The following is a 27,351-nucleotide window of genomic DNA, read 5'->3' on the forward strand; positions in this document are numbered from 1 at the left end:
CTGTCAAATAAATAAATAAAATATTAAAAAAAAAAAAGGAAAAAAAGCGAGTACAAGCAGGGGGAGGGGCAAAGGGAGAGGATGAAGCAGGACTCCCTGCTGAGCGGGGAGCCTGACTCAGGCCTGGAGTTGGGGCTTGATCCCAGAATCCTGGGATCCTGACCGGAACTGAAGGTAGCAGCTTAACTGGCTGAGCTACCCAGGCGCCCTCATTCTTTTTGATACTATTGTAAATGGATTGTTTTCTTAATTTCCTTTTCAGATTGTTCACTGCTAGCCTATAGAAATGCAGCCGATTTTCGTGTGGCAATTTTGTATCCCGCAAATTTCCTGAATGTTTTTTATTACCTCTAACAGTGGTTTTGTGTGTATTTGGGTAACTTGGGGGTTTTCTACATAAAAGATTGTGTCTTCTATAGACAGTTAACTTCTTCTTAATTTGAATGCCTTTTATTTATTTATTTATTTATTTTCATTTTCTCTGTCAAGAACTTCCCTTGTAATTTCTTTGACCTAGTAGTTAAGGGTATATTGTTTAATTTCCACAGATTTGTGAATTTTTCAGTTTTCTTTTTATTGCCTTACAGGATATAGAATTCTTAGTTGACAGTATTTTCTTTCAGGACTTTAAATATGTCATCCCACTGCCTTCTGGAGGATTCTGGAGAGAAACCAGCTGTTAATCTTAGTGAGAATCTCTAGTACAGTAGGAGTTGCTTCTCTCTTGCTGCTTTAAATATTCTCTTTGTCTTTGAGGTTCAATGGTTTAATCGTGTGTTTTTGTTTTATAATGTGTCTGGGTTAATCCTCAAAGAAGGGCTCATTAGCTTCTTTTACATGTATATTCTTGGCTTTTCTCAGGTTTGAAAAGTTTTTGGCTGCTATTTTTTCAATTTTTTTTTCTGCCCTTGATTTTGTCTCTTCTTTCTGTAATGCGTATATTATTATATTTAGTCGTGTCCCTCAGGTCCTTCAGACTCTACTTTTGGGGTGCATGGGTGGCTCAGTTGGTTCGGCGTCTGCCTTCAGCTCAGGTTGTGATCCCAGGGTTCTGGGATGCATTCCTGAGTTGGACTCCATACTCAGCAGGGAAGGGAGTGTGTTTCTCCCTTTTCCTCTGTTCCTCCCCCTGCTTGTGCTCTCTCTCTCAAATAAAATAAATAAAATAAAAACAAAGAAAAGACTCTTTACTTTTCATTATTTTTTATTTATTTATTTTTTTGCCTCCCAGGTTGAATAATTTCAATTGTTTTATGTTCAAGTTCACTGATACTTATTCTTTTTGCTCAAATCTGTAGTTGAACCCCATTAGTGAGTTTTTCATTTCAGTTATTATATTTTTCTGTTTTGAGATATTGAAGAATTTGTTTTGACCTTTTTAAAATTTCTCTCTTTATTGGTATTTTCATTTTGTTCATGCATCATTTTCCTGAATCCCTTTGACCATGGTTTCCTTTAGTTCACTGAATGTATTTAAGACCGTTTATTTAATGTCTTTGATCAATAATAATAATTCCAGTGTTTTTGCTTCCTCAGGAATTTTTTTATCCTTTTCTTTTTCTTGGGAGTAGTCATTAATTTTGTTTCTTTGTCTTGTAATTTTTAAATTAAAACCGACACTTGAGTATTATGTTGTAATTTTACAAATCTGATTCTCCCACTTCACAGTGATTGCTAATTTTTGCTCCTTGAGTGTTGGAGACTTCTATTTGTGGCTTTTTCAAACTAATACTGGAAATGTGTGTCTATTTCTGTTCTATGATCTCTGCAGTTAGACAGTGACCTGATAAAGATTTCCTTAAATGACAAGTTCCCAAAAGGGGAAGAAAGTAAAAACAAGGACTGTTCTCTTAAATGTCCCTAGAAGCTGCTTCAGCCTGTGAGTATTGAAAGCAACGGTTACCGGCCTCTCCCTGCTCCTCAGTGATCAAAAGCAGCCATCATCAATCGGAATACATATTTGGAGGACAAGGTCTTTATTGACCATCCTAGCCTTCAGCATGCCTCACCAGAAATGAGGGCAGCCCTCCCACTGCTTCTTGCCCTAGGGTTGGAAGTTGGGTAGTTGATGCACAAAAGGCTGAAGTTTACCAGAATTCACCTCTTCATCAAGTTCTACCTTGGAAGCGGCATGTTTTCCAGCTACACTCTAGGGTTCCAGAAGTTACTTTGGACCGTTCCTCCAAATTCAGTAGTTGTTTTAGTGGAAGGGTGGGTTCCTGGAGTTTCCTACACTGCCATTTTCATGAAGTTACCCAGTGAATTTTTAAATTTTTGTTCTCCTTTCGGCCTGGGGGTGGGGGAGGGGGCAGAAGGACAGGGAGAGAGAGAATTCCAAGCAGGCTCCAAACCTAGCACAGAGCCTGACATGGGGCTTGATCTCACAATCTTGAAATCATGACCTGAGCTGGAATCAAGAATTGGACGCGTAACTGATTGAGTCATCCAGGTGCCCCTAATTTTTGTTTTCTAATTTTTGGGGCTAGCATATAAAAATATAATTGAATTATGTATACTGGCTTTTTGTATCCTGTCTTTGCTAAATTCACATATTAGTTTTAGAAGTTTTGTAGATTCCTAAGTATTTTCTTTGTAAACAATCAGGTTATCTATGGATTGAGAAAGTCTTATTTCTTCCTTTCTGTTCTTTATGCTTTTTATTTCTTTTTTCTTATTGCACTGGCTTACAAGTGTTGAATAGAAATAGTGAGAATGGACATCTTTGTCTTATTTTGATTATATGAGGGAAATGTTCAAAATTTCACATTGATTATGATGTCAGCCCTAGGTTTTTCAAGTTTTTCATAAGTGTCCTTTATTGGTGAGGAAATTTCCTTCTACTTTTAGTTTGTGGGTTTTTTTTTAAGATTTTATTTATTTATTTGACAGACAGAGATCACAAATAGGCAGAGAAGCAGGCAGAGAGAGAGGAGGAAGCAGGCTCCCTGCTAAGTAGAGAGCCCAATGTAGGGCTTGATCCCAGGACCCTGAGATCATGACCCAAGCCAAAGGTAGAGGCTTTAATCCACTGAACCACCCAGGTGCCCCTAATTTGTGAGTTTTTAATCACAGAGAGATTTGGGACCCACTCTTACGGAATGATGTTTCTTTGGAGACATCTCTGCACTTACCTAAGTTGGGACATTGTTGATGGGTTTATGTAGACGAAAGTTGATCCCTCTCTATTTGGAACTGTGTGCTGTCTGTGGGGTTGTTCGAAGTATTTTCTGATGTTTAAAGCTGTTTTTTAGAGCATGTGCACACATTAGGCAGTGGGAGAATCTTTTTATTTTGGGTGGGGTGAGAGGGAGATAATGTTAAGCAGGCTCCATGTCTGGTACGGAGCACCACATGGGGCTCGGATCTCACAATCCTGAGATCATGACCTGAGCTGAAATCAAGAGTTGGATGCCCAGCTGACTGAACCACCCAGGTGCCTCTAAATGTAGTCATTCTGGTGTTTCACTGGAGGGTAGAAGACAGATGGAATGGTAATCCGCGTGAAGCTTTCAAACTCTTGCATTTTGTGAGGCATTAAACAGGTCATTTACCTCTTTTTATAGGCTTTCCCCACACTCACTTTTCACATTGCTCATCTGCTTGTAGGTACCTGCTAATAAAGTCATAACCCAATAGATGTTCAGATATGTCATTGTATCACCCCCAGTAGGATGTAGTTTTAAATGGAGGGAGGATCTGTCAGTTTTATGCCCTTAAATCTCCTCATATTGTTTTCTGAATGTGTGACTGTATGAGGAATTATGCTATTTGGCCTTGAGGGGGAGAGGTCTTGCAGGAGGCAGGAACATAGGATACCATAGGATACCAAGAACCTAGTCCTTGGGGGAGACATCCTGAGTTGGTCACAGCCCATATGCGGGATGTACATAGCAGCAGATTATCCCAAAAGAGCAAAACTCAGTTGAGCTTTATTCTGTGGTAGACCCTTCATCATTTCCCCCAGCTACAGCTGAAAATAGTCCAATGTCCATGTCTGAGTAATCTGTTCTTTGATCATATTTTCAGATAATCTGTAGAGTAGTATAGCATCAAAATGTTTAAGTGTGTGATTTCACTACTAGAAAACACGCCTCTGGATTGTAGCCATAACTTGATGTTTAGGTATATGCTGTCTCTTGGTGCATCTTTTAAAATCATTCAGAATTCTGTGATTTAAAACCCCTTTGGAGTTCTAACACATTTGTGGTATCAGTAAGATACTACAAGAAAGACAGGAGCTATTTCATGGTTGCATAATTCCTTACTCTGGAGATGTTTCTTGTTTGAAGCTGGTAATCATTTTTAATGCGGGTGGGTTCTAAATGAGGCCCCCAAATAATCTAAAAAGCTCAGTGCTGTGACCAGAGCTTTGGGTTCCCCTCTCCTAGGTGTAAGAGGTTTTATTTCCACATTTTACCTCTTTTATCGCAGGACACATGTGAATATCCCTAGTGCAGGGTAGCAGATTTGTAGCTGGAATGACCTCCAGTTATAAACCCAGTTATAGCTATTTGAAATGCTGGTGAGTGATAAGAAGTATTGTTCTTTTGTTTCTGTTCTGCAACAGAGCAGACTTTATTCAAAAGATATTGTGAGGGAAAGCCCCAAGTAGAGGTGTCTATATCCATTTTCCAGTCACCTCACTTCACCTCTGCCTCAGTCCTGTCATCTTGCCCCGGCTGTGCTCAGCTTCACCAGCGGAGCTACAGTAGGATGGAGGTGGAGAGAAGAGAGTTACTGGTCACATCTAAAATCGAGGTTGTAGGGGCGCCTGGGTGGCTCAGTGGGTTAAGCCTCTGCCTTCAGCCCAGGTCATGATCTCAAGGTCCTGGGATCAAGCCCCGCATCGGGCTCTGGTCAGCAGGGAGCCTGCTTCCCCCTCTCTCTCTGCCTGCCTCTCTGCCTGTGATCTCTCTCTCTCTGTCAAATAAATCAAATCTTTTTTTTCTTTTTTAAGATTTTATTTATTTGACAGAGACATAGTGAGAGAGAGAACACAAGCAGGGGGAGTTGGAGAAGGAGAAGCAGGCCTCCCACAGAGCAGGGAGCCCAGTGTGGTGGGGTTTGATCCCAGGACCCTGGGATCACGACCTGAGCCAAAGGCAGATGCTTAAAGACTGAACCACCCAGGTGCCCCTCAAATAAATAAAATCTTAAAAAAAAAAAAATCAAGATTGTGAGAACAGGCCTGGTACTGTCCCTCTGCATTTTTTTTTTCTGTTGTGCAGAAGCTTCTCTTCAGCTTTGGGTCTTCAGTGAGCTCAGTAGCATGAGATAAGTCCAGGAGGTTCCTCATTCCTTTTTTTTTTTTTTTTTTTTTTTTTTAGATTCCATTTATTTATTTGACAGAGAGATCACAAGTAGTCAGAGAGGCAGGCAGAGAGAGAGGGGGAAGCAGGCTCCCCGCCAAGCAGAGAGCCCGATGCGGTGCTCGATCCCAGGACCCTGGGATCATGACTGGAGCCGAAGGCAGAGGCTTTAATCCACTGAGCCACCCCTAGAACACTTTATCTTATCCTTTTACATGTGCACTTTCTAGGCTTGAATGTGTTTAGATTCACTTGTGAATGTGTGAGGCAGAAACTTACCTGGCTTAGATATGGGTCAGCTGAAGAATTTAGTCCCAGCAGAGGGATTCCTGCAGCTTCTTGTTAAAGAAGAATCCCACACAAACTGTGAGTAGGCCGTGTTTCAGGTGAGAAGGATGAGGCACCTTTCTTCTTTCTTTTGGTGTTTTCTCATTTTGATTTCCCCTGTACCACTTTGGACCTATGTTCTTAAAATTCTGTCCTCAACCACCCACCCCCCTCCACTCTTTGAAAGCATAGTTGAGACACAAAAGGATTCCCCCCCCCCCAGCCGCTAGGATTTTATTTATTTATTTGACAGAGTACAAACAAGGGGTAGCAGGAGAGGGAGATGAAGGTTCCCTGCTGAGCAGGGATCATGACCAGTGCCAGAGGCAGATGCTTGACCAACTGAGCCATCCAGCCATCCCAACACTTTTAAAAGGATCTTTACTGAAAATACGTATCTATATATCTGAGTAAGTATTGGGTTTCTAGTCTTTAGAAATCTGGTAAAAAACAGGAAAGGGGATCACTGGATTCTCTCTTCTCTTTTTGTTCTAAATTAATTCTGTTCTGCTTGTTTCTTGATGGGCTGGCACATTTCAGGCCTCCTGCCAAGTTTCATTTTCTCCTTGCTCCCTGTTTGCTGTCTGCCTGGTGTCCTCAGGACTATGCCACTGTGTCCCTTGATCCTGGGACAGGACCCAAAAGTCTAAACAATCCTTCATCTCTTCTCTGAGGACAAAACAAAATAGATACCTTTAAACCTTTTTTATTTCTTTCTTATTTCAAATGTCCCAGATTGCTCTAGGCTTCTGCATGGATTTCTGGTTTCTGGATTGACATGCCTGTCCCTGGTTAGATCCCTGTACCTGGAGAACAGTCCTTATATTTCCTTCCTCCTCAAAGGCGAGTTTTGTGAGCAAGTGCCTGAAAGAGTCCCCAGGATTGAGGGAAGGGGGATTGTTGTCTTTCTGTCACAAATACCTAATCTGTATCAGCACCTATGGGCATATATAAAAGCAAGAATGGACTTGAATTTAGGAAATCCGCAGGTTCCCTTGGTTCTGTGCTTTAGAGAACAAAAGTGCTTTTGTGTTAGTTTTCTGCTTCAGTTTTTTCCTCCATGAATTTGAGGGTATTTTGTTATCTTTTCATGTCACAGTCCGTATCAATTTATTATTTCTTAAATTCGTTAGGGGCACCTGGGTGGCTCAGTGGGTTAAAGCCTCTGCCTTCAGCTCAGGTCATGGTCCCAGGGTCCTGGGATCGAGCCCCACATTGGGCTCTCTGCTTGGTGCGGAGCCTGCCTCCCCCCTCCTCCCCCCGCCTGCCTCTCTGCCTACTTGTGATCTCTCTTTGTCGAATAAATAAATTAAAAAAAAAATTCATTAGAAATAAGTGTTCACAAAGTCCAGTGCTCTGTAACCCAAGCTTTGTGTGGTGGTGTTCTCTGTTGGAGTGACTTATCCACTGTGTTCTTTTCAATTAAGAATGATTTTGCTCTTTTGTCCCGTGGATCATATCAGAGTAAAGAGTAAACCAGAGATACGGTATTGCCAACATTTTACTTAGCATTCCTGACTTAACAAGTTTAATTTTTTAAAAACCTAAATTTCATATGATTTTTTGAAGGGCACGATACTTTGTCATTATGCTTTTAGTGCTTAAGTGGATCTGTTTTAATTTTTTTTTTTTAAGATTTTATTTATTTATTTGACAGAGAAATCACAAGCAGGCAGAGAGGCAGGCAGAGAGAGAGGGAAGCAGACTCTCTGCTGAGCAGAGAGTCAGATGCGGGGCTCTATCCCAGGACCCTGAGATCATGACCTGAGCCGAAGGCAGAGTGCCCAGGCGCCCCAATTTTTTTTTTTAAATTTTAATTTTTTTTAAGTAAACTCCACGCTCAATGTGGGTCTTGAACTGATGACCCTGAGACTGGGTGTTGCATGCTCTACTGACTGCGTCAGCCAGGTGCCCCCAGTTTCGGAAGAGGTAATAGAAATACTGGATTAATAAACCAGTTTTGAGGAAATTTGCAAATATGCCTGTGCAGTGTGATGGCAGTAGGTATGCTTCTCTTTACAAAAAGATTAATATCAAACCCAAGTGCTTAATCTGAGGCTATAAAAACTTGTTGTCCATAGAATTTGAAATTCTAACCAAGCTTCTTAGAGTGCATGTCTGCTGATCTGCATTTCAAATGTGTCTGCCTGCCCGACTCTTGAACTTGGGGAGCAGGTATTGCTCTTGCTGTGGAGACAGTGCCTTACTGCTTCTTAAAATAGTCCTGACCTTGTCCACGATCATATCTGATTGCAATTTCTCTTTCTTTGCTAGGGCCTTTATTCATTGCCACTTTCTAGGCTTGCGGTGTTGTTGAATTAAAACAAACAGAAAAGCTGTTTATATTGTGCCTCTTAATTTTAGGTCCTTCAGTAAAGCTTTATTATTTGATAAAATTTTTAAAGGTTTATAGGTAATTTATGGTTTGGGTTGCTGTTGTGAATGGGATGTATTTAAACAGTTTTTATTTTCTAATTTTTTGTTGGTATAAGAGAATACCTTTGATTTTTTCCCCTTATAAATAAGCTCTAACTTACAGTAAAGGTCACAGTCCAAGGACACAGCTCATTGGATATTTATAGTATTTGCCTATGTCACCTCCACCGTTGCACCCCTTCTTAATTATGATTTTCCCCGAGTAACCACTGTTGTGGTCTCCATAATCATTTTGAATTTTATGGGAGTAGAATCACACCACATAGTCTCTTTAGTGTCTAGATTTTTTCTTGCTATAGCCTGCCTGTGAGATTCATTTGTATTGTGTGTGGCAGTAGTTGGTACTTTTTCATTTCTGTGTGGGAGTCCATAATATGAATGTACCACAGTTATCCGTTTAAATTGTTTTTAAAAGATTTTATTTATTAGGGAGAGAGAGAAAGTGCGCTCACAAGCACAAGCAGGGAGCCTGATGTGGGGCTGGATGCTAGGACCCTGGGATCATGACCTGAACTGAAGACAGCCGCTTAACGACTTGAGCCACCTTGAGCCACCCAGGCATCCCCAGTTGTTTTCCTTTTTTAAAGCAAAGCCCTTAGTGAGATGAAATAACTGTCAGATTTTATTATAGTTTGTAAATTAATAAACGGGGGATACTTAATTCTGTAAAAAAATTACAATGGAGGGGTGCCTGGATGGCTCAGTTGATAAAACATCTGCCTTCAGCTCAGGTCATGGTCCCAGGCTCCTGGGATCGAGCTCTGCATCGGGCTCCCTGCTCAGCGGGCAGTCTCCTCCTCTCTCTGCCCCTCCCCCGACTCATGCATGCTCGTTTTCTCTCTCTCTCTCACTCTCAAATAAAATCTTTAAAAGAAATAAAAAAGGAAAACAGTTATTGTAATATACACATTTCAGCAGTATCAGAAAATTTATATGTTCAAGGAGTTATTGTCTATAATCAGAAAGTCAACCTAATTATTGTAATTAATATCTTTGTAGTTTACATTTATTTTCATTTGTTGCTGTCTGCTGGTGAAAAAGCTCATTCTCAGCAAGTTCTTTTTAAGAATATCCTTCTCATTTTATGCAGTAAATGTGGAACCAAAGTGTCTTACAGCAAACGAAGGACAAACAGAGACTCCTATAGCTGGTCGTGTATAGTCTCCTAGGCAGAGCAGTGGAACCCCTTGACTTCTAGGAGAGCAGTCCATTCATAAAGTGACAGAAGTTTAACCATTTTAATAGAAACTTCATTGATCCAGAGTAACTGATTCAAACTACATTATTTCTCTGAACATCAGTCATCAAAATATATGGAGCAAATTGCAGTTACTTGAGCCCCCCTTAGTCCAGCATCCACGTTTGTGAAGATTATCTTCTGCTCCTTTCCTCCAAGTGTTACCCCCTGCTCTGTTCCTAAGGCTGGTGACAGTGTTGGAAAAACATGTAGCTATCGCTGACAACCCTGCAAATCAAGCCAGTAGTCCTTTGGTTAGGGTCCAGTTTTTTTTTATAAGACAAAAGAGAACCCAGTATTTAGGGCATAGGTGTTATCTACTGTATTATATAATTTCAATCACAATGATTTAGCTAAAACTCAGAACTTAATCTTGTCCCAAGTTTTTGTTTTGGCAAACCAAAGCCTACCTTGGTGCTATACTTTCCCCCTCTCTCCCTTTGCCTGATTCAGACCCTAATGCAAACAACCTAATAAAAAAAGACCTGACAATCAACACACAGTGGTCTTTAATGCATAAATGTTAGATTATCTTGATTTGGTTCCATTTGAGATTGTGTTCATTAGAAAGGAACTTTACTGGGGCCCCTGGCTGGCCCAATTGGTAGAGCGTGTGACTCTTGCTCTCAGGGTTGTGAGTTTCAGCCCCACATTAGGTATAGAGATTACTTAAAAATAAAAACCTTTAAAAAAGGAAGAAAGGAGCTTTATTACTAAATACTGAAATGTATCAGGCTTCTGCAGTGGGAATTTTCTTATTTTTAAACATTTAAAATCTAGTACACATAGTGCTACCAACTGTTCCATAGGAAAAAAGTGCAAGCTCCTTTTCATAAAAACAAGATTTCCTTACCAAATAATCATACAAGTCTCACAGAAATGGCGACGTCTCACCAGAAAAAGAGAGCAGATCCTCTGGAGGCAGAGCTTTAAACACTGATCATGATTTCTGTTATAGACTGAAGGTTCATGCCCCTCTCCCCCAGCCTGCCCAGATCCGTATGTTGAAACCTAATCCCCAGTGTGATGATATTTGGAGGTGGTGAGGGCTTTCTTTGGGGGGGTGTGAGTGTGTGTGTTAGAAACTTTATTTTCCATCAACGTTCCTTTGGTATGTTCTGACAATAATTATGATTGCTCAGGTCCTTAGTCATGACTAGGAGAAGGTACTTACTAACTTGCTGGTTTCATCGTACCTGGTTACTTGGTCTTTTTTTTTTTTTTTTAAGATTTTATTTATTTGACAGAGACACAGCGAGAGAGGGAACACAAGCAGGGACAGTGGGAGAGGGAGAAGCAGGCTTCGTGCTGAATAGGGAGGCCAGTAGAGGGCTCGATCCCAGGACCCTGGGGTCGTGACCTGAGCCAAAGGCAGGCCCTTAACGATTGAGCCACCCAGGTGCCCTGATTACTTGGTCTTATTGTGCAAGAAGATCCTCAGGTTGGCTGTTGGCATCCCCAGAATGTTAGTCCTGGTGACCATGTTGCATTGCATGATCAAAATATTGTGGTGACCTCTTGGTGGTATTGACACTGAACAGCTTGGAGGGCTGATGCGGTTGGAGATGCTGAAGGTAGTGGCATTGTGAAAAAAATATAGAAGGCTTTGACAGTGACAGCCAGGGGTAGGAGCGTCAGCATACTACTTGACTGGGCGATGCAGTTAAGTCATGGCCTATAGAGGGACTGAGATTATAATGGAATATTCTAGAGGCTTCTAACTGCAGCAAATTCTGGAGTGGGGTAGAGGATAAATCTGGGCATCGCTTTCCTTCAGATGCCTCCCAGGTGACTAATGCACCACTGGGGAAGAGAAGGCTCTCTGTGTTGTGAGTGGGGTGAGGGTGTGTGCAGCAGAGCTGCAGGTGATCGGACTGCTGTCCAGGTGCTCAAATGAGACCCCTTTGGGATACTCATTCTTGCCTAACGGTTTGAAAATATTGCCTTTGTTAATTACCTCTTCTGCAGAAACTTGGGGAACTTTGAAAAACTTGGTTCCTGGTTGTTGTTGTTGTTGTTGTTTCTGTTTATTCTTCCTTGTTCAGTTTAGCAGTGGTTCTAAGAAATGGCTCCAGCCATTTCCTTTTTCTTTCTAGTCTCTTGGCATGGTTTTAGACTGTTCGCTTTCTTTTGTTCCTCTTTATCCTTGAAGTATTTACATGCTTTAGAAGTTCCACAGGAAGGGAAGATTCTGCTGCTTTAGCTCTTATCTGAAACAAGTGTGTCTGCATGAGAAGAGTGGACAAGTCTTTTTTGTTTTGGTCTTTTTTTTTTTTTTTTTAATTTATTTTTGAAGTAGCCTCCACACCCTGTATGGGGCTCGAACTCACAACCCCAAGACCAAGAGTTGCTTCGCTAGGGGCGCCTGGGTGGCTCAGTGGGTTAAGCCTCTGCCTTTGGCTCTGGTCATGATCCCAGCGTCTTGGGATCAAGCCCCACATCAGGCGCTCTGCTCAGCAGGGAGCCTGCTTCCTCCTCTCTCTCTGCCTGCCTCTCTGCCTACTTGTGGTCTCTGTCTGTCAAATAAATAAATACAATCTTTAAAAAAAAAAGAGTTGCTTCTCTACTGACTGAGCCAGCCAGGTGCCCCGTGAGTGGACAAATGTTATGTAGAAATGGCAGAATGAGAAATTGCAGTTGTGCTCAGGGGATTAAGGAATATTTTTGGTACTAAGGGAGAATTTCTCTCTCTGAGCTGTGCTAATTACAAAGCAAAGTGATTTTTACGGAAAGAAAAGACTGCAAATCCTAATGTAGCTCAGTGCATAGATTTGTGAGGTATTTATAATGCGCAGATTATTATATCTAAACTTTTTCTCCTTTTTTTTTTTTTTAAAGATTTTATTTATTTATTTGACAGAGAGAGATGACAAGCAGGCAGAGAGGCAGGCAGAGAGAGAGGAGGAAGCAGGCTCCCTGCTGAGCAGAGAGCCTGATTTGGGGCTCAATCCCAGGACCCTGGGATCATGACCTGAGCCGAAGACAGTGGCTTAACCCACTGAGCCACCCAGGCGTCCCACTTTTTCTCCTCCTTAAATGAGCTCTTGTGACATTTGCAGTGGGTGTTGTCTGGTTGGTCTTTTTAAAAACAGAAATATTATAAAAATATGTATTTATTAGTCCCAATCTAGAAATCATTCAATTCCCTATTGGGTATTTACCCAAAGAATATGAAAACAGTAATTCGAAAGGATATATGCACCCCTGTGTTTATTTCAGCATTGTTTACAATAGCCAGATGCTGGAAGCGGCCTGAATGTTACCGATAGGTGAATGAATAAGGAGGATATAGTATGTATATACCGTGGAGTGTTACTCAGCCACGAACTAGAAGGAAACCTTGCTATTTGCAACAACACAGATGGATCTAGAGTATAATGTTAAGTAAAATAAGCTCGTCAGAGGAAGACAAATACTGTCTGATTTCATTCATATGTGCAATTTAAGAAATTAAATTAACAAATGAACAACAAAAGAGACAAACCAAAAACCAGATTCTTAACTGTAGGGAACAAACAGATGGTTACAGAGGGGAAGTGGGTAGGGGGTTGGGTGAAATAGGTGATGAGGGTTAAGATTACATTTATTACAATGAACACTGGGTAATGTACAGAATTATTATTATTTTTTAAAGATATTTATGTATTTGACAGAGACACAGCAGGAGAGGGAACACAAGGAGGGGGAGTGGGAGAGGGAGAAGCAGATTTCCCATAGAGCAGAGAGCCCAGTGCAGGGCTCAACCTGAGGACTCTGGGATCATGACCTGAGCTGAAGGCAGACACAATGACTGAGCCACCCAGGCGCCCCTTGAATTCTTAAATCACTGTATTGTACACCTGAAACTAATAAACACTGTATGTTAACTACACTGGAATTAAAACGTTTTTAAATTTTTCCTGTTCCCATTGTCATAGCTCCTACCTTTTTTGTGTATATATATATATATATATATACACATATTTGAACAATATGAATTTCAGATAGCAGGTGCATAGGAAGCACCACTATATTGTAAACCAAATAGAGAACCTCAATTTATTGCCACAGAGGGGAAAGCATACCATTTATAAAGCTTCCCCCAGAGAAGCCTTTGGAGTTGTTTACAGAGCAAAAAAGCTGAAACATGTACTGGTGGGTTTTTTTGGTGGTTGTTGTTCGTTTAACCCACTGCAGTGAAACATCATGATTTTAATTATCTGACTTTTTTGGATACTTTGTAGCTTTTAAAGAATTTGGAAGTTTTTCTTCATACTAAGTCTGGAGAAGATTAGAAGCTGTTGACGTTTTGAATGGCATAAACTACTTGAAATCAGGTCAGTGTACTTGCAGAGGACAGTTGGGAAAATCTTTGAGGATTAGTTATACTCTGGAAAATAGGATTTATCAACTCCATTGTATTTAGATGTGTTTGTGAAAAATAATGATCAGTGGGGTCCTGAAGTGGCCAGAATGTAAACTTTGTTTATGGTCTGCCTGTTGTTGAATCACAGTAGAATCAGTTCTAAGCTAATTATTTGAATATTTGGGCAGGTTCTTGATGACATATGAAAGAATGAATTTTCTTTCTTTCTTTTTTTTTTAAGATTTTATTTTATTTATTTGACAAACAGAGATCACAAGTAGGCGGAGGGGCAGGCAGAGAGAAAGAGGAAGAAGCAGTCTCCCTGTTGAGCAGAGAGCCCAATGCGGGGCTCGATCCCAGGACCCTGGGATCATGACCTGAGCTGAAGGCAGAGGCTTTAACCCACTGAGCTACCCAGGTGCCCCAAGAATGAATTTTCTGTTTGTCAGATTCTTTTCTAGTGTTTTGGTACCAGCCCTAGTGGACCAGGTATAATTCAAACAGTCTGCCTTCGGGGACACTTTGAAGATCATAAAGCTGCATTTTTCCTTTTGGAGCTTGGGGAGAAGAGTGTGTCCTTCATCATCAGGGAAGGGCTTGTTCTTCAGTTGTTGGAAGTTTTCCTTGTTATCGTTAGAAAACACTTACCTCTTTATGCGCAAAGTCTATTAACTGGAGATCTGGGGATTTTGATACTTTTCTGTCCCTTCATCTAGGATGGTTTTGACTACAAGTGACAGAAAACCCTAATGAGGCTGGCTGAAAGCATAAGGGGAAATTTATTTTTGTTACATAACAAGATATCCAGTACTTCAGTGACAACATCAGGGATCCTGATTTCTGTCCTCCTGTTCTGCATGCTCAGCATGTTGGCCTTGTCTTTTTTTTTTTAAGATTTTATTTATTTATTTGACAGAGATCACAAGTAGGCAGAGAGGCAGGCAGAGAGAGAGGAGGAAGCAGGCTCCCTGCTGAGCAGAGAGCCCGATGTGGGGCTCAATCCCAGGACCCTGGGATCACGACCTGAGCTGAAGGCAGAGGCTTTCACCCACTGAGCCACCCAGGCACCCCTGGCCTTGTCTTTAGGCTAGTATCTTTTAGGGTCTCTAGGTGGCTACCGTAGTCTCAGATACACATCCAGACAGAATATGGATGCCTCTCTTGTGTTCTTTAAGGGCAAGGTGACTTTTCCCAGGGGACCCCGGCCAGCTTCCCCTCTTGTCTCATGCTTAGAAGATGGTCACATGCCCTTTTCTAAAGCAGCCCTCTCATAGAGGTGGAAGTTTTCTTGGAGGTTCTCCCTGAGCTAGAATGAAGTTTCACATTCCCTTTTGAGGTTGGACTACCTGATTGGTACCCTGTTAGCAAGGAAATAGTGGAGAAAGATGTCATCATCTACAGCCTTCTCAATCCCTGGTTTTTAGAGTGGACCTTGGTGGACACAGACTTCAGGAGCGACTTCTGGTTGTTTATAAAAGAGTCAGAGCTATTGCTATTTCCAGAACTTCAGAGCTGGGGAGTAGGCCGGGCAAGCCCAAGCCAAGCCCTTTGCCTGCATCAGCATCTCCCACAGGGTTAGTGGTGGGCATGTCTTCAAATTATAGGTGTGGAAATTTGAGATTTTAATTATTTGAGAGAGAGCATGTATACGTATGTATATGCAGTGTGGGGGCAGAAGTGGAGGGAGAGGGAAAAGCAGACTTCACACTGAGTGCAGAGCCCCACTCAAGCTTCAGCTTACGACCCTGACCTGGTATCGTGACTTTAGCCGAAATCAAGAGTCGGACACTCAACTGACTGAGCCACCCAGGTGCCCCATAGGTGGGGAAATTTGAGGTTAAGTGACTTGCCTACCTTTTTTAGATTCCAGGTTTATTTAAAAAGAAATGCCAAAACAAAGCTTACAGAAATATATTTTACACATTAATGTCTTTTTTTTTTTTTTTTTTTTTTTAAGATTTACTTGAGAGAGAGAGAGAGAGAGAAGCACGCACGAGCAGGAAGGGCAGAGGGAGAGGGAAAGAGAGTCTCAGGCAGACTGCACTGAGTGTGGAGCCTGTTGCGGGGCTCAGTCTCATGACCCTGAGATCACGACCTGAGCGGAAACCCAAGTGTTGGGTGCTCAACTGACTGCACCACCCAGGTGCCCCTTACATGTTTACTTCTAAGAAAATATTTTAAACACAGAACCAGTCCCATGACTTTATGTATATATCGTGTAGGAACAAAATAACAAGTCTAGATCTGACTGGAGATTGGACTTGAACCTTTCAGTCCTTTGGAGGCTGCCGAAGTTGCCATGCGTCTCTCAGAGTCCAACTCTTCTAGGGCACTTGGTACTATTGATCTCTCTCCTTTTTGACACCCACTGACCTGTGCTAGAAAGTTTAGTACTGTCTGGGTACCCCATCCCCTATCAGAGGCAATCCTGGTGGGCGTGCAGCGGGGCCAGGGTAAAAGCCAGTTGGCAGTGCTAGGTAGAGTCCCCTGCCATGGTGGGAACCTCCGGTGTGGAGGTGCTTCTCCACTTAACACTGCCATTAAGTGACTCCTGTTTTCATATCGTTACGCATTTACTCCTTACAGCCCTCTTCCTGGAATTATTTCATTCATTCCAACAAACTTATTTTTGAACATTTCCTGTATGTCAGGAACTGCCTTGGACCCTAGATGGAAACACAAGGGAATTGTTTGTGGTGGTAATGACAAGTAAATAGAGGACAGTACAACAATGTATTGCTGAGATGGTTGGCACAAGGTACGTTAGGACCCATAGGGGTGTGCGCACCCAACTCGTGTTTGGGAGAACAGAGTCTGGGAAAATTCTGGGGACAGGGAGTTGCCTTCTCCTGAAGGAAGACTAGAAAATGAACAGGTAAGCAAAAATATGCATTGTGTGCATTGAAGTGGTGGTGATTGGTTAGGGGAATGGAAAATCACTTAGTTTGTTGATAGCCGTGAAATAGAACAGAGCTTCTGGGGTAGCTTTGAAGTAAGAAAATTTTGCTGTTTTGCAATAGGGTTCTTTAATAGTCTGCTTTGCCCATAAATTAATGAGGTTAGGAAGGAAAATAATGTTTTATTTCTTAAAGGTAAAGCCATATTTCTGCTTTTACAAATATTTTTATTTTTTAGTCTTGATCTTTCAGATTGTAGTCTTGTCTGCTATATTCCTAATTTCAAAATATATTTGGTATTAGGGAAGTTGACCATTACTTTAACTTTCTTGAGAGCAAACTGACATTATAAGGTGGGTATTTAAGTACAAAGGAGCTTTCCTTGTCCTACTGGTTGGTGTAGAGTATATGGAAAGGGAAGCTCTGTGGCACTGGAGTGATGACCATAAATTTTAAGTAGAAGAAATTAGAAGACTGAATTTCCTTGAGGAAAGCAAACCCTTTCTGTGATGCTACAGCTCAGCAAGGAATGGCTTTCCCTGCTTGCTCTTTGCCTTTCTGCAGAAAAGTTGAAAATCTAGTGTGACCAGATTTCTCAAAAACCCTTCTTTGAGGCAGTGAGAGACCCTTACCATTACTGGATATAGTGAGAAGTCTGAACAAGATGAGTTCATGCTGCCTTTTATTTTTGTCCCCTGAATGCTTATCTTTGAATATGAAGTAAACAGGGATAGTTGGCCTTTCTGATGACCGTTAACATATTGTAGCTCTAAAATCAAATCCTTTAGGGTATGTGGAAAGTTATATGATAGGTAGGAAAGGAAGAACGTGTGGGCTTCTGTGCATTAAAAAAATGGATGGAGGAGATTGAAGTTGTGTCATTCAGAAAAACTTGCCACCTGGCTCTCATGCACCAGGCAGCATTGTATGTGCTAGGGGAACACACAGCAGGGGCAAAAAACAGAATCCCATTCTTTTTAATAAATACTTTTAAAATTTGTTTTTAAAGTAATTGCTGCACGTAGCATGGGGCTTAAACTCATGACTCCGAGATCAAGAGTCACCTGTTCAACCGTCGGAGCCAGCTAGCCACCCTCAGAATCCCATTCTTACTCATGAAGCAGATATTCTGTGAACTCCAGTGAGGTTGTAGCTTGTGAGGTGTTTTGATTCCCTCTTTTCCTGTCTCCTTTCTTTTAGGAAATAAGAATAAGCTGAACAGACTCTGACCATTGCTTTCAGCTTACCAGGACCTTCTGCCTAGCTCTCCTTTTGTGGCCCATGTGCTGCATCCTCTGCCCTCAGTGTGCAACTGGCCCCCAACGCAATGTGTGTTTGTCAAACCATGGAAGTGGGGCAGTATGGCAAGAACGCAAGTCGGGCCGGAGACCGGGGAGTCCTCCTGGAGCCCTTCATCCACCAGGTGGGCGGCCACAGCAGCATGATGCGCTACGACGACCACACTGTGTGCAAGCCCCTCATCTCCCGGGAGCAGCGCTTCTACGAGTCCCTCCCTCCCGAAATGAAGGAGTTCACCCCTGAGTACAAAGGTCAGTCACTGGCCAGTTCGGGGAGAGCAGCAGCCTAGGACTTTTGCAGGCCCTCAGCTCAGTTTTCTTTGTTTTGTTGGCCACGTGAGGTGACTGTAGGTCTGTTTTCGCAAAGCAGCGAAATGAGTTTGTTAAGCAAAAATTTGAGGCCAAAAGCACCAGCGAGGTCTTTAGATCTTGAAAATCTGAATTCACTGATAGCTAAACCTCAAAAGAATTCACAGCATTAAGTCCTATTTGTGAAGAGCATGCTGTTAGCAAGGTGGGTTCCCCTGTTTGCTGGGATGGTCTAGGAGAGGGGAAGTACTTCTCTGATCCCAGAGGAGAAAGAATTGGATGTTCTCCAGGCTAAAGTGGTGAGGTAGCTGGTAAGGAGGCTGGGTGGAGCAGACGTCTGTATGTGCTGTGGGAATGAATTGATGGTAAGGTATTTACAGAAGGACTAGGGGTGCATGGAAGTCCTAACTTTTAAAGGAAAAGTAATATTTGAAAATGTAAATTGGCTTTATAGAATAGAACCCCATGAATATACACCAGAATTAAGTCACTTTATTTTTAAAATTTAAAAGCTTTTATTTTTATTTATGAGAGAGAGAGTGTTGGGGGCAGGGGAGGAGCAGAGGAAGAGGGACAAGCAGACTCCATGCTGAGGCTCAGTCTCGGGACTCTGAGATCATGACCTGAGCTGAAACCAAGAGTCAGATGCTTAACCAACTGAGCCACCCAGGCACCCTAAGTCACTTCCTTTTAAACTCTGATTTTTGTCACTGTTTATACATTTTCATGATTGCCCACCACGTGTAAGTTAAATTTGGGCAGAGGTTCTGCTTTTTAATTTGCCAAAGCTGTTATAAATTTAGTCATGTTTACACCATCCTTGGCTTAAGGGATCCTCAGTTTTGAAAAACCAATCCATATCAGTATTTGTTGTTTTCGTAAATCTTTTATTGTACCAGAGTATACATAATATAAAGTTTGCCATTTTAAAATGGTAATTTAGTGGCATTAAGTACATTCACAGTGTTGTATACGATTATCATTATCTATTTCCAGAACTTTCTCATCACCTCAAAGAAAAAGTCTGTACCCATTAAATAATAACTCCCCCTTTCTCCCTCACCTGAACCCCAGGTAACCTCTGACATACTTTGTTTCTACAAATAGGCCTACTGTAGACCTTTCATTGGAGTGGGATCATATCATTCTTGTACTTTTGAGACTGGCTTATTTCATTTAGCATAATGTTTCCAAGACTGACCCATGTCGTAGCCTATATCAGAACTTCATTTCTTTCTTTCTTTTTTTTTTTTTTAAGATTTTATTTATTTATTTGACAGAGAACACAAGTAGACAGAGGCAGGCAGATAGAGAGGAAGGGAAGCAGGCCCCCTGCTGAGCAGAGAGCCCGATGTGGGACTCTATCCCAGGACCCCGAGATCACGACCCGAGCCGAAGGCAGCGGCCCAACCCACTGAGCCACCCAGGCGCACAGAACTTCATTTCTTTTTATGGCTGAATACTATTCCATTTTGAATATATATCACATTTGTTTATCCATTCGTCTGTGGTGGACACTTGGGTTGTTACCATTTTGGGCTATTGTGAATAATGCTTCTGTGAATATTGGCTTATAAGCATCTGTCTGAGTCCCTGTTTTCAGGTTTTTTTTTAAGATTTTATTTATTTTGAGAGACTTTTGTTTCTGTTTTAAGAGCCTATCTTCAGTTCTTTTGAGTGCATAGCTAGGAATGGAATTGCTGGATCATATAGTAATCCTGTTTAACTTTTTGAGGAACCACCAACCTGTTTTCTCTAGTGGCTACACCATTTGCCATTCTTACTGGCAATGTTCCCATATCTCCATATCTAGCTGACATGTACTTTGCTTTTTAAAAAAAATTATTATAGCCATCCTAGTGGGTATGAATGGTATCTGTGGTTTTCATGTGCTTTTTTTTTTTTTTTTTAAGATTTTATTTATCTGGCAGACAGAGATCACAAGTAGGCAGAGAGGCAGGTAGAGAGAGGAAGCAGGCTCTCCACCAAGTGGAGAGCCTGACGTGGGACTCAATCCCGGGACCCTGGGATCATGACCCAAGCTGAAGGCAGAGGCTTTAACCACTGAGCCACCCAGGTACCCTTAATTTGCATTTTCTTAATGACTAATGATATTGATGTGCTGTTGGCCATTTGTGTACCTCTCTGGAGAAATGTATATTCAAGTCCATTGTGTAATTTTGAATTCGATGGTCTATTTGCTGTTGTTTTCAAAACAGAACCAGAAGAATACGGAATAAATATTCTAAGCCTGCAAAAGGAGAGAGAAGCCAGAATCAAACACACTGCTGTCTCTAAGTGGCTAAAAACAACAGTTACAAATGCTTTATAAATGCAGCTTCAGCCGCCTACTCTTCCATACTCAACACATTCATGGCCAAATCTTCTGCTATAAATATGCCAAAAGCAGATAGAGAACTATAAGCCCTTTTAACTCATTGAGTCCTTCTGATGCTAAGGGAAAAAAAAGAATGTCTTAAAAAGAAGTTGAGCCCTGGCTCCAGAGAAGTGTTTTCTAAATCACAGCCACCAGAACTGGAATAAGTTTGAATCTCAGGTTGCCTCCCAGGGAAGGATTGTCCCTAGCATTGGTTCAGTTTTTCACTGCAACTTTCTCTCAGACTGGGGAACAGAAGTCTTTAAAAGCCATAGCAGATCATTAGTACCTACTTTATTTTCTTTCTTCAGGCCGCATTTTTTTTTTTTTAAGATTTTTCATTTATTTATTTGACAGAGATCACAAGTAGGTAGAGAGGCAGGCAGACAGAGAGAGGAGGAAGCAGGCTTCCTGCGGAGCAGAGAGCCCGATGTGGGGCTCAGTCCTAGGACCCTGGGATCATGACCTGAGCTGAAGGCAGAGGCCCCAACCCACTGAGCCACCCAGGTGCCCCCAGGCTGCATTTTCACTTAAAAAAAAAAAAAAGTATATGTTCTCAAATACACAGTTAAACCAAAATTTGATCCTTTCTTATTAAGTCAAACGAAGCCCAATTTATGCAAAGAAAATGGAAACTGTTATTGGTCCATTTCATATATATGAAAACCCAATACCACAGGGCTTTTGTTTTTTATTTTGAAATACATTTAGAATTATAGAAAAGTTAAAAAAAATTAGAGTTCCCATCTACCCAGCTTCCTCTAATGTTCCTGTGATGCCAGTGTATCAGGTAAAGCCCTATTATAAAGTAATGCATCTTTCTTGGCCTGGTTGTGGACCATGTGCAGGAAGTCTGACCCATCTCTTCAACCTCGAGTCCCACCAAAATATTTTAAAATGTCTATATGAATTGAAAGCTGCAGTTAATGGTCGGACTTGGATGTAATCAGCATAATCCAAGCTGATGAGCCTACTGCTTTATTAACCAATGCCTGGGACTTAAATTCAGTGCTTGGAAAGGATTATGGGGCATTGAAAGACAAGGGCACTGAAAGATCATGATTCACATAGACCCCACCTCCCCTCCCTCTTTTGCTGTCCCAGCTACTCTGGGACAGGACTACAGGGTCATGTCTGCTGTTCTCATACATTCAGCAGTCAGCAGTGTGTCAGAAAGCCTTCTTAAGTGCTTTGGCAAGCCGACTGAAAACAGCCCCCTGTTAAGAATATCAGTTGCATTTTAGGCTAACGTGGAAGAAGGTGCCAGAGATTCAAATGAAGTTCAGTGGCCAGACGATGTCTTCCATCAGAGGAGAAAGGAACATTGCACATTTTTTCTTTTCTCTGTTTGGTTAAAAGTATAATGCTGTATATTTAACCGTTGTAGATACCTTTATAGGTAATAGCTATTTTTCAGTTAAAAGAGGGAAGCAGGAGGGGCGCCTGGGTGGCTCAGTTGTTTAAGCATCCGACTCTTGGCTTCAGTTCAGGTCATGATCTCAGGGTTGTGGGGTTGAGCCCCACATTGGGGATCCATGCCTTGCAAGGAGTCTGCCTGAGATTCTCTCTTTCTCTCTCCCTCTGCCCCTCCCCCTGCTCATGCACACACCGTGCTCTCTCAGATAAGTAAGTCTTAAAACAGGGAAGCAGTAGAGAGGAAGCCACTGTGTTCGACACTATGAACTCTACTCTTGGAAAGAGCTCCTGACTTATTGGGACTGAACTCCCTGTGGCAGACGTGCTGTGGTCTGTGCTCCAGCAGATGGGAGGCTACTTGTTGACAGTGCCAGCCAGTGTGCAGAGATAGATGAGGGCCTGTGAAAATCTGGCCCCTTTTAATATTGTCTCCGAGCTCCTTAAGTCAATTCAGGAACTAATTTTAGATTTTAAGAACATTTGCTGTTCTTAAGATCGTGCGTATTGTCGATAAAGTAGCTTATACTAAAATCCAAGTCTTGACTTAAGCTAGTCATCAAGCATCAATAAAATCCTATTAAAAAAATTTCTTGGGCGCCTGGGTGGCTCAGTGGGTTAAAGCCTCTGCCTTCGGCTCAGTCATGATCTCAGGGTCCTGGGATCGAGCCCCGCATCAGGCGCTCTGCTCAGTGGGGAGCCTGCTTCCTCCTCTCTCTGCCTACCTCTCTGCCTACTTGTAATTTCTGTCAAATAAATGAATAAAATCTTTAAAAAAAATAAAAATTTCTTGAGGTGCCTGGATGGCTCAGTCAGTTAAGCATCTGCCTTTGGCTTAGGTCATGATCTCAGGGTCCTGGGATAGAGCTCCCATCAGGCTCTCTGCTCAGTGGGGAGTCTGCTTCTCCCTCTCCCTCTGACCTGCCTCCCCACTTGTACTCTCTCTGTTTCAAATAAATAAAATCTTTTAAAAAAATTCCTTAAATAACTAATTGTAGTACAGTTAATAATAATCAAAACCAGAAAATGAACCCTGATATAATAAAAATAACTAATCTCTTTACTTTATTCAGATTTGGTAGTTTTCCCCTTTATGTTCTTCTTTTGGTTCATGTTTTCACTTCATGTTGCATTTATTCCTCCTCAGTCTCCTCCGTCCTGAGAGCGTATCCCAGTTTTTGTCTTTCGTGACTTTGACACTTTTGAAGAATACTAGCAGTGGTTTTTTGAAATGTCCCTAAATTTGAATTTGCCTTATATTTTCCCATGATTAGACTGAGGTTATTTATCTTGGGCAACAGAAATGATCTTGTGTCCTCTCAGTTCTTCCCGTCCGAAGATACTACATTGTTATTAGTGATATAATTTCAATCACTTGGTTAAGGTGGTGTCTGCCAGGCTTCTCCACTTTAAAGTTACTATCTTCCCAGTTGTAATTAATGAGTATCCTATGGGGAGATACTTTGAGACTTTGTAAGTATTTCCCTTCCCCTCCCCAGCCCTCTTGGCCCCCCTCCCCCCGCTGCCTCCCTTCCTTCCAAGATTTATTTATTTATTTTAAAGAAAGTGGGTGGGGGCGGGGAGGCGCAGAGGGAGAGAGAGAGTCTCAGGCTGAGCGTGGAGCCCAACATGGGGTTCCATCTCACCATTCTGAGATCATGACCTGAGGCAAAATCAAGAATGAGACACTTAACCGACTGAGCCACCCAGGTGTCCCTAAATATCCCGTTTCTTATAGTACTTTAGTCCATTAATTTTAGAATTGATCAGTGGTCCTTGCCTATAACAGTTACTACTGTGTTGTGTGCCTAATGGTGACTTCTGTTTCCACCATTCCTTCTTTATCTTTAATTAAAAGGAATTACAATTCCATAAGGAAGAATTGTCCCTCCTCACCCATTTATCTATCAGTATGTGCTTACAGATGTTTTACTTCTTATATTCTAGATGTGGCCACTGGGCCTCCTTTACCTTGGCTCTTGTGCACTTGGGACATATACCCCATCATTTTTTACTACTTCTTTGCTTTCAGTTACCACAGGGTGCTCCAGGCCCATCTTTTATTTTTTCTGCCCTGATTCAGGAACCAGCCATTTCTCCAGGGAGCTTTGCTTCCTTTTATTGTAGAAATGGTATTTAGAAAAACCAAGACCTTGACACTAGATGGACTGATTGCTACTGGAGTATCATTGTTTTTAGGCCCTTTTAGCAGACAGGTCTAGAAAATTTATACAGGTCTATATAACTACTAACCCACACATACACACGTATCTCTTTATTGCCAGGAACACAGGTATTTTTAAAACTCAATCAAGCTAAGGAAAAATGCCAGTGATTTTCTGTGTTTTGGCAATAAGTTTGGAGAGGGATTTTTACTTAGTATGACCAGCTGCGGTCATCAGGTGGTGTAGCATATGGTACTAAACGTGAGGTTCTAGGCTTCTGTTTCCTTATGCAAAATATTCCCTCATTCATTAATCTTTTATATTTATTAAGCATCTACTAGATGCCAGACCCTGTGCTCATTAATGTAAAAGAGAAAATACCATACCTACAGGGAGCTTACATGCTAATGTGAGAAAGAGTAAATAAACATATAGACAAAACAATTTCTAGATTTTGATAAGTGCTGTGAAGAAACTAAGTATGGTTCTATAATCAGAAATAATAAGGCTTCCAGAACAGAACACTTGAGATAGGATGATCAGGAAAGAAATGTCCGGGAAGGCTTGAAGGACTAAAGTGTGAGGAGCAGCTGTGGGCAAAGGGCAATAGAAAGAAACATTCTAAGCATAAGTAAAAGTTTTGAGGTTAAAAAGAAAAAAAAGAAAAGCTCGGGTGTTTTAAGAACTAGTTCCACTCTTCGTTAAGAGTTAAGAAACACCCAGTTAAAAAATGGTCAAAGGACTTGAATAAACATTTCTCCAGAAAAGATATGCAAATGTCTAATAGGTACGTGAAACAAATCATTAGTCGTTAGGAAAATGCAAATCAACACCATAGTCAGATACCGTTCATACCCACTAGAATGGCTATAACAACAAAAAAAAGGAAAGTACATGTTGGCAAGGATGTGGAGAAATAACACTGCCAGTAAGAATGTCAAATGGTGCAGCCACTACAGAAAACAGGTTGGTGGTTCCTCAGAAAGTTGAACAGTGGGGCTCCTGGATGGCTCAGTCTGTTAAGGCTTTGCCTTCGACTCAGGTCCTGATCCCAGGGTCCTGTGATCAAGCCCTGCCTCAAGCTCTGTACTCAGTGGGGAGCCTGCTTCCTCCCTCTCCCTCTGCCCGCCTGCCTCTCTCTCCCCTAATCTCTCTCTCTCTCTCTCTCTGCCAAATAAATAAATAAATAAATAATCTTAAAAAAAAAAAAATTAAACAGGATTACCATATGATCCAGCAATTGCACTCCTAGCTGTGTACCCAAAAGAATATAAACAGGATCTTTAAAACAAAAACAAAAAAACTTTCTCTCTCTCTCTCTCAAAATAAATAAATAAAATCTTAAAAAAAAAAAAAAAAGAATTGAAAACAGGGACTCAAACAGATGCTTATAAGCTAATATTCACAGAAGCCTTATTCACAATAGCCCAAAGTGGGAACAACTCAAGTGTCCACCACAGATGAATGGATAAACAAATGTGATATATATTCACAATGGAATAGTATTCAGCCATAAAAAGAAATGAAGTTCTGATATAGGCTACAGCATGGGTGAATCTTGGACACATTATGCTAAGTGAAATAAGCCAGGCACAAGAGGACGAGAATGATAGGATTCCATTTCTATGAAATGTCTGCAGTAGGCCTATTTGTAGAAACAGAGTAAGTTAGAGGTTACTTGGGGTTCAGGCGAGGGAGAAAGGGGGTTATTATGTAATAGGTATAGACTTTTTCTTTAAGGTGATGAGAAAGTTCTGGAAGTAGATAATGAAATATATACATGGGCGCCTGGGTGGCTCAGTGGGTTAAAGCCTCTGCCTTCAGCTCAGATCATGATCCCAGGGTCCTGGGATTGAGCCCCACATCGGGCTCTCTGCTCAGCAGGGAGCCTGCTTCCCCCCCCCCCACCTGCATCTTTGCCTACTTGTGATCTCTGTCTGTCAAATAAATTTAAAAAAAAAGGAAAGAAAGAAAATCATATACAGCATTGTGAATGTGCTTAATGCCACTAACTGTACATTTAAAAATGGATAAAATGATAAACTTATGTTACATATTTTTTCCTATAGATTTTAAGAATATATTATAAAAAATAAAACCTTCATTAGATGTGATCTTTAGTGTCTGTTGAAATTAGTCTTACAAATGACAAGAAAGGGCTTACATCAGATGAATTCTAAGACCATTGATTTTCATTTTCATTCTGCATTCTACCTAGGTGGGAGTAATGATATTTAAAAAATTCAGAATCAGGGGCGCCTGGGTGGCTCAGTGGGTTAAAGCCTCTGCTTTCGGCTCAGGTCATGATCCCAGGGTCCTGGGATCGAGCCCCACATCGGGCTCTCTGCTCAGCAGGGAGCCTGCTTCCACTTCTCTCTCTGCCTGCCTCTCTGCCTACTTGTGATCTCTGTCTGTCAAATAAATAAATAAAATATTAAAAAAAAAATTCAGAATCAAAAATATTTTTTCCTTAATCTAATGGTCGATTGCATGGGTCTTTTAATTACCAGGTCTCATCTACTCTTGGTAGAGCTTATTCCTGGCCTATGTACAGCACAGCCGTTTCTTCCAGTAGTAGGTGTGGTGCTCTTGTGCCTGCCAGTGGTCTGTCAGGGAACTCAAAAGTATGTGCCTCAGCAGGACAGATTTCTAGTGTAGCTTCAGATGAGCCTGCAAGACAAAAATAAAAGAGCTAATCAAAGGAGATAATGATATATTTGACATATAAAAATTTAAAGCTTACGTTTATCAAAATACGACTTCAAAGAAAATGGATAAGGATATTTACAACAAATATGACTGACCAAAAATTAGTTTCCAGAATTTATATATCTAAATTAATGCAGATCTGTATAAAAAAGACAATTCAGTAAGAAAGTGAGCAGAAATTAAGAAAATCAATAAAAAGCAAAGACCAAAGCCTGTTTTTTTTTTAGAACATCTCTAGCTAGACTGATCAGGAAGAGAATACATGAATGTCTAATATCAGAAATGATAGATAGGTTGTCACTAGAGTCTACTGATGTTTAAGGGTAAAAGAATATTATGAAAAACTTTATCCCAGTAACTTCTACAACATAGATGAAAGAGACAGTTTCTTGAATGATGCAAACTATGAAAATTCTCACCAAAAAATGGAGACTCTGAATAGCACTATCAAGTAAATTGAGGTTGCATTCTAAAACTCCAGGCCCACACAGCTTCGCTGATGAACTCTGCCAAATATTTAAGAAAGAAA

General features: G+C 41.2%; 1 protein-coding gene and 1 pseudogene across 4 annotated transcripts in view; both read left to right on the forward strand.

The window, feature by feature from the left end:
• IP6K1 (inositol hexakisphosphate kinase 1) overlaps nt 1–27,351 on the forward strand; it is a 61,758-nt gene that overhangs the window by 21,394 nt on the left and 13,013 nt on the right. Inside the window, exons 1-2 of one of the 4 annotated variants that reach the window (XM_045079840.1) lie at nt 13,533–13,625; nt 17,752–18,101. The exons of 1 other annotated variant lie outside the window; for it this stretch is intronic. In XM_045079840.1, the coding sequence (XP_044935775.1) occupies nt 17,879–18,101 (223 nt within the window). In that variant the 5' untranslated portion in view covers nt 13,533–13,625; nt 17,752–17,878. Of the gene's footprint in view, nt 1–13,532; nt 13,626–17,751; nt 18,102–27,351 lie in introns of those variants that run through there. 2 more of the 4 variants (XM_004760629.3, XM_045079848.1) reach the window with 2 other exon arrangements.
• On the forward strand, nt 21,031–22,568 carry LOC123392037 (annotated as a pseudogene).

The sequence above is a fragment of the Mustela putorius genome, unplaced genomic scaffold (genome assembly GCF_011764305.1).
Source record: "Mustela putorius furo isolate JIRA1106 unplaced genomic scaffold, ASM1176430v1.1 tig00000095_pilon_pilon_pilon, whole genome shotgun sequence".
Lineage (NCBI taxonomy): Eukaryota > Metazoa > Chordata > Mammalia > Carnivora > Mustelidae > Mustela > Mustela putorius.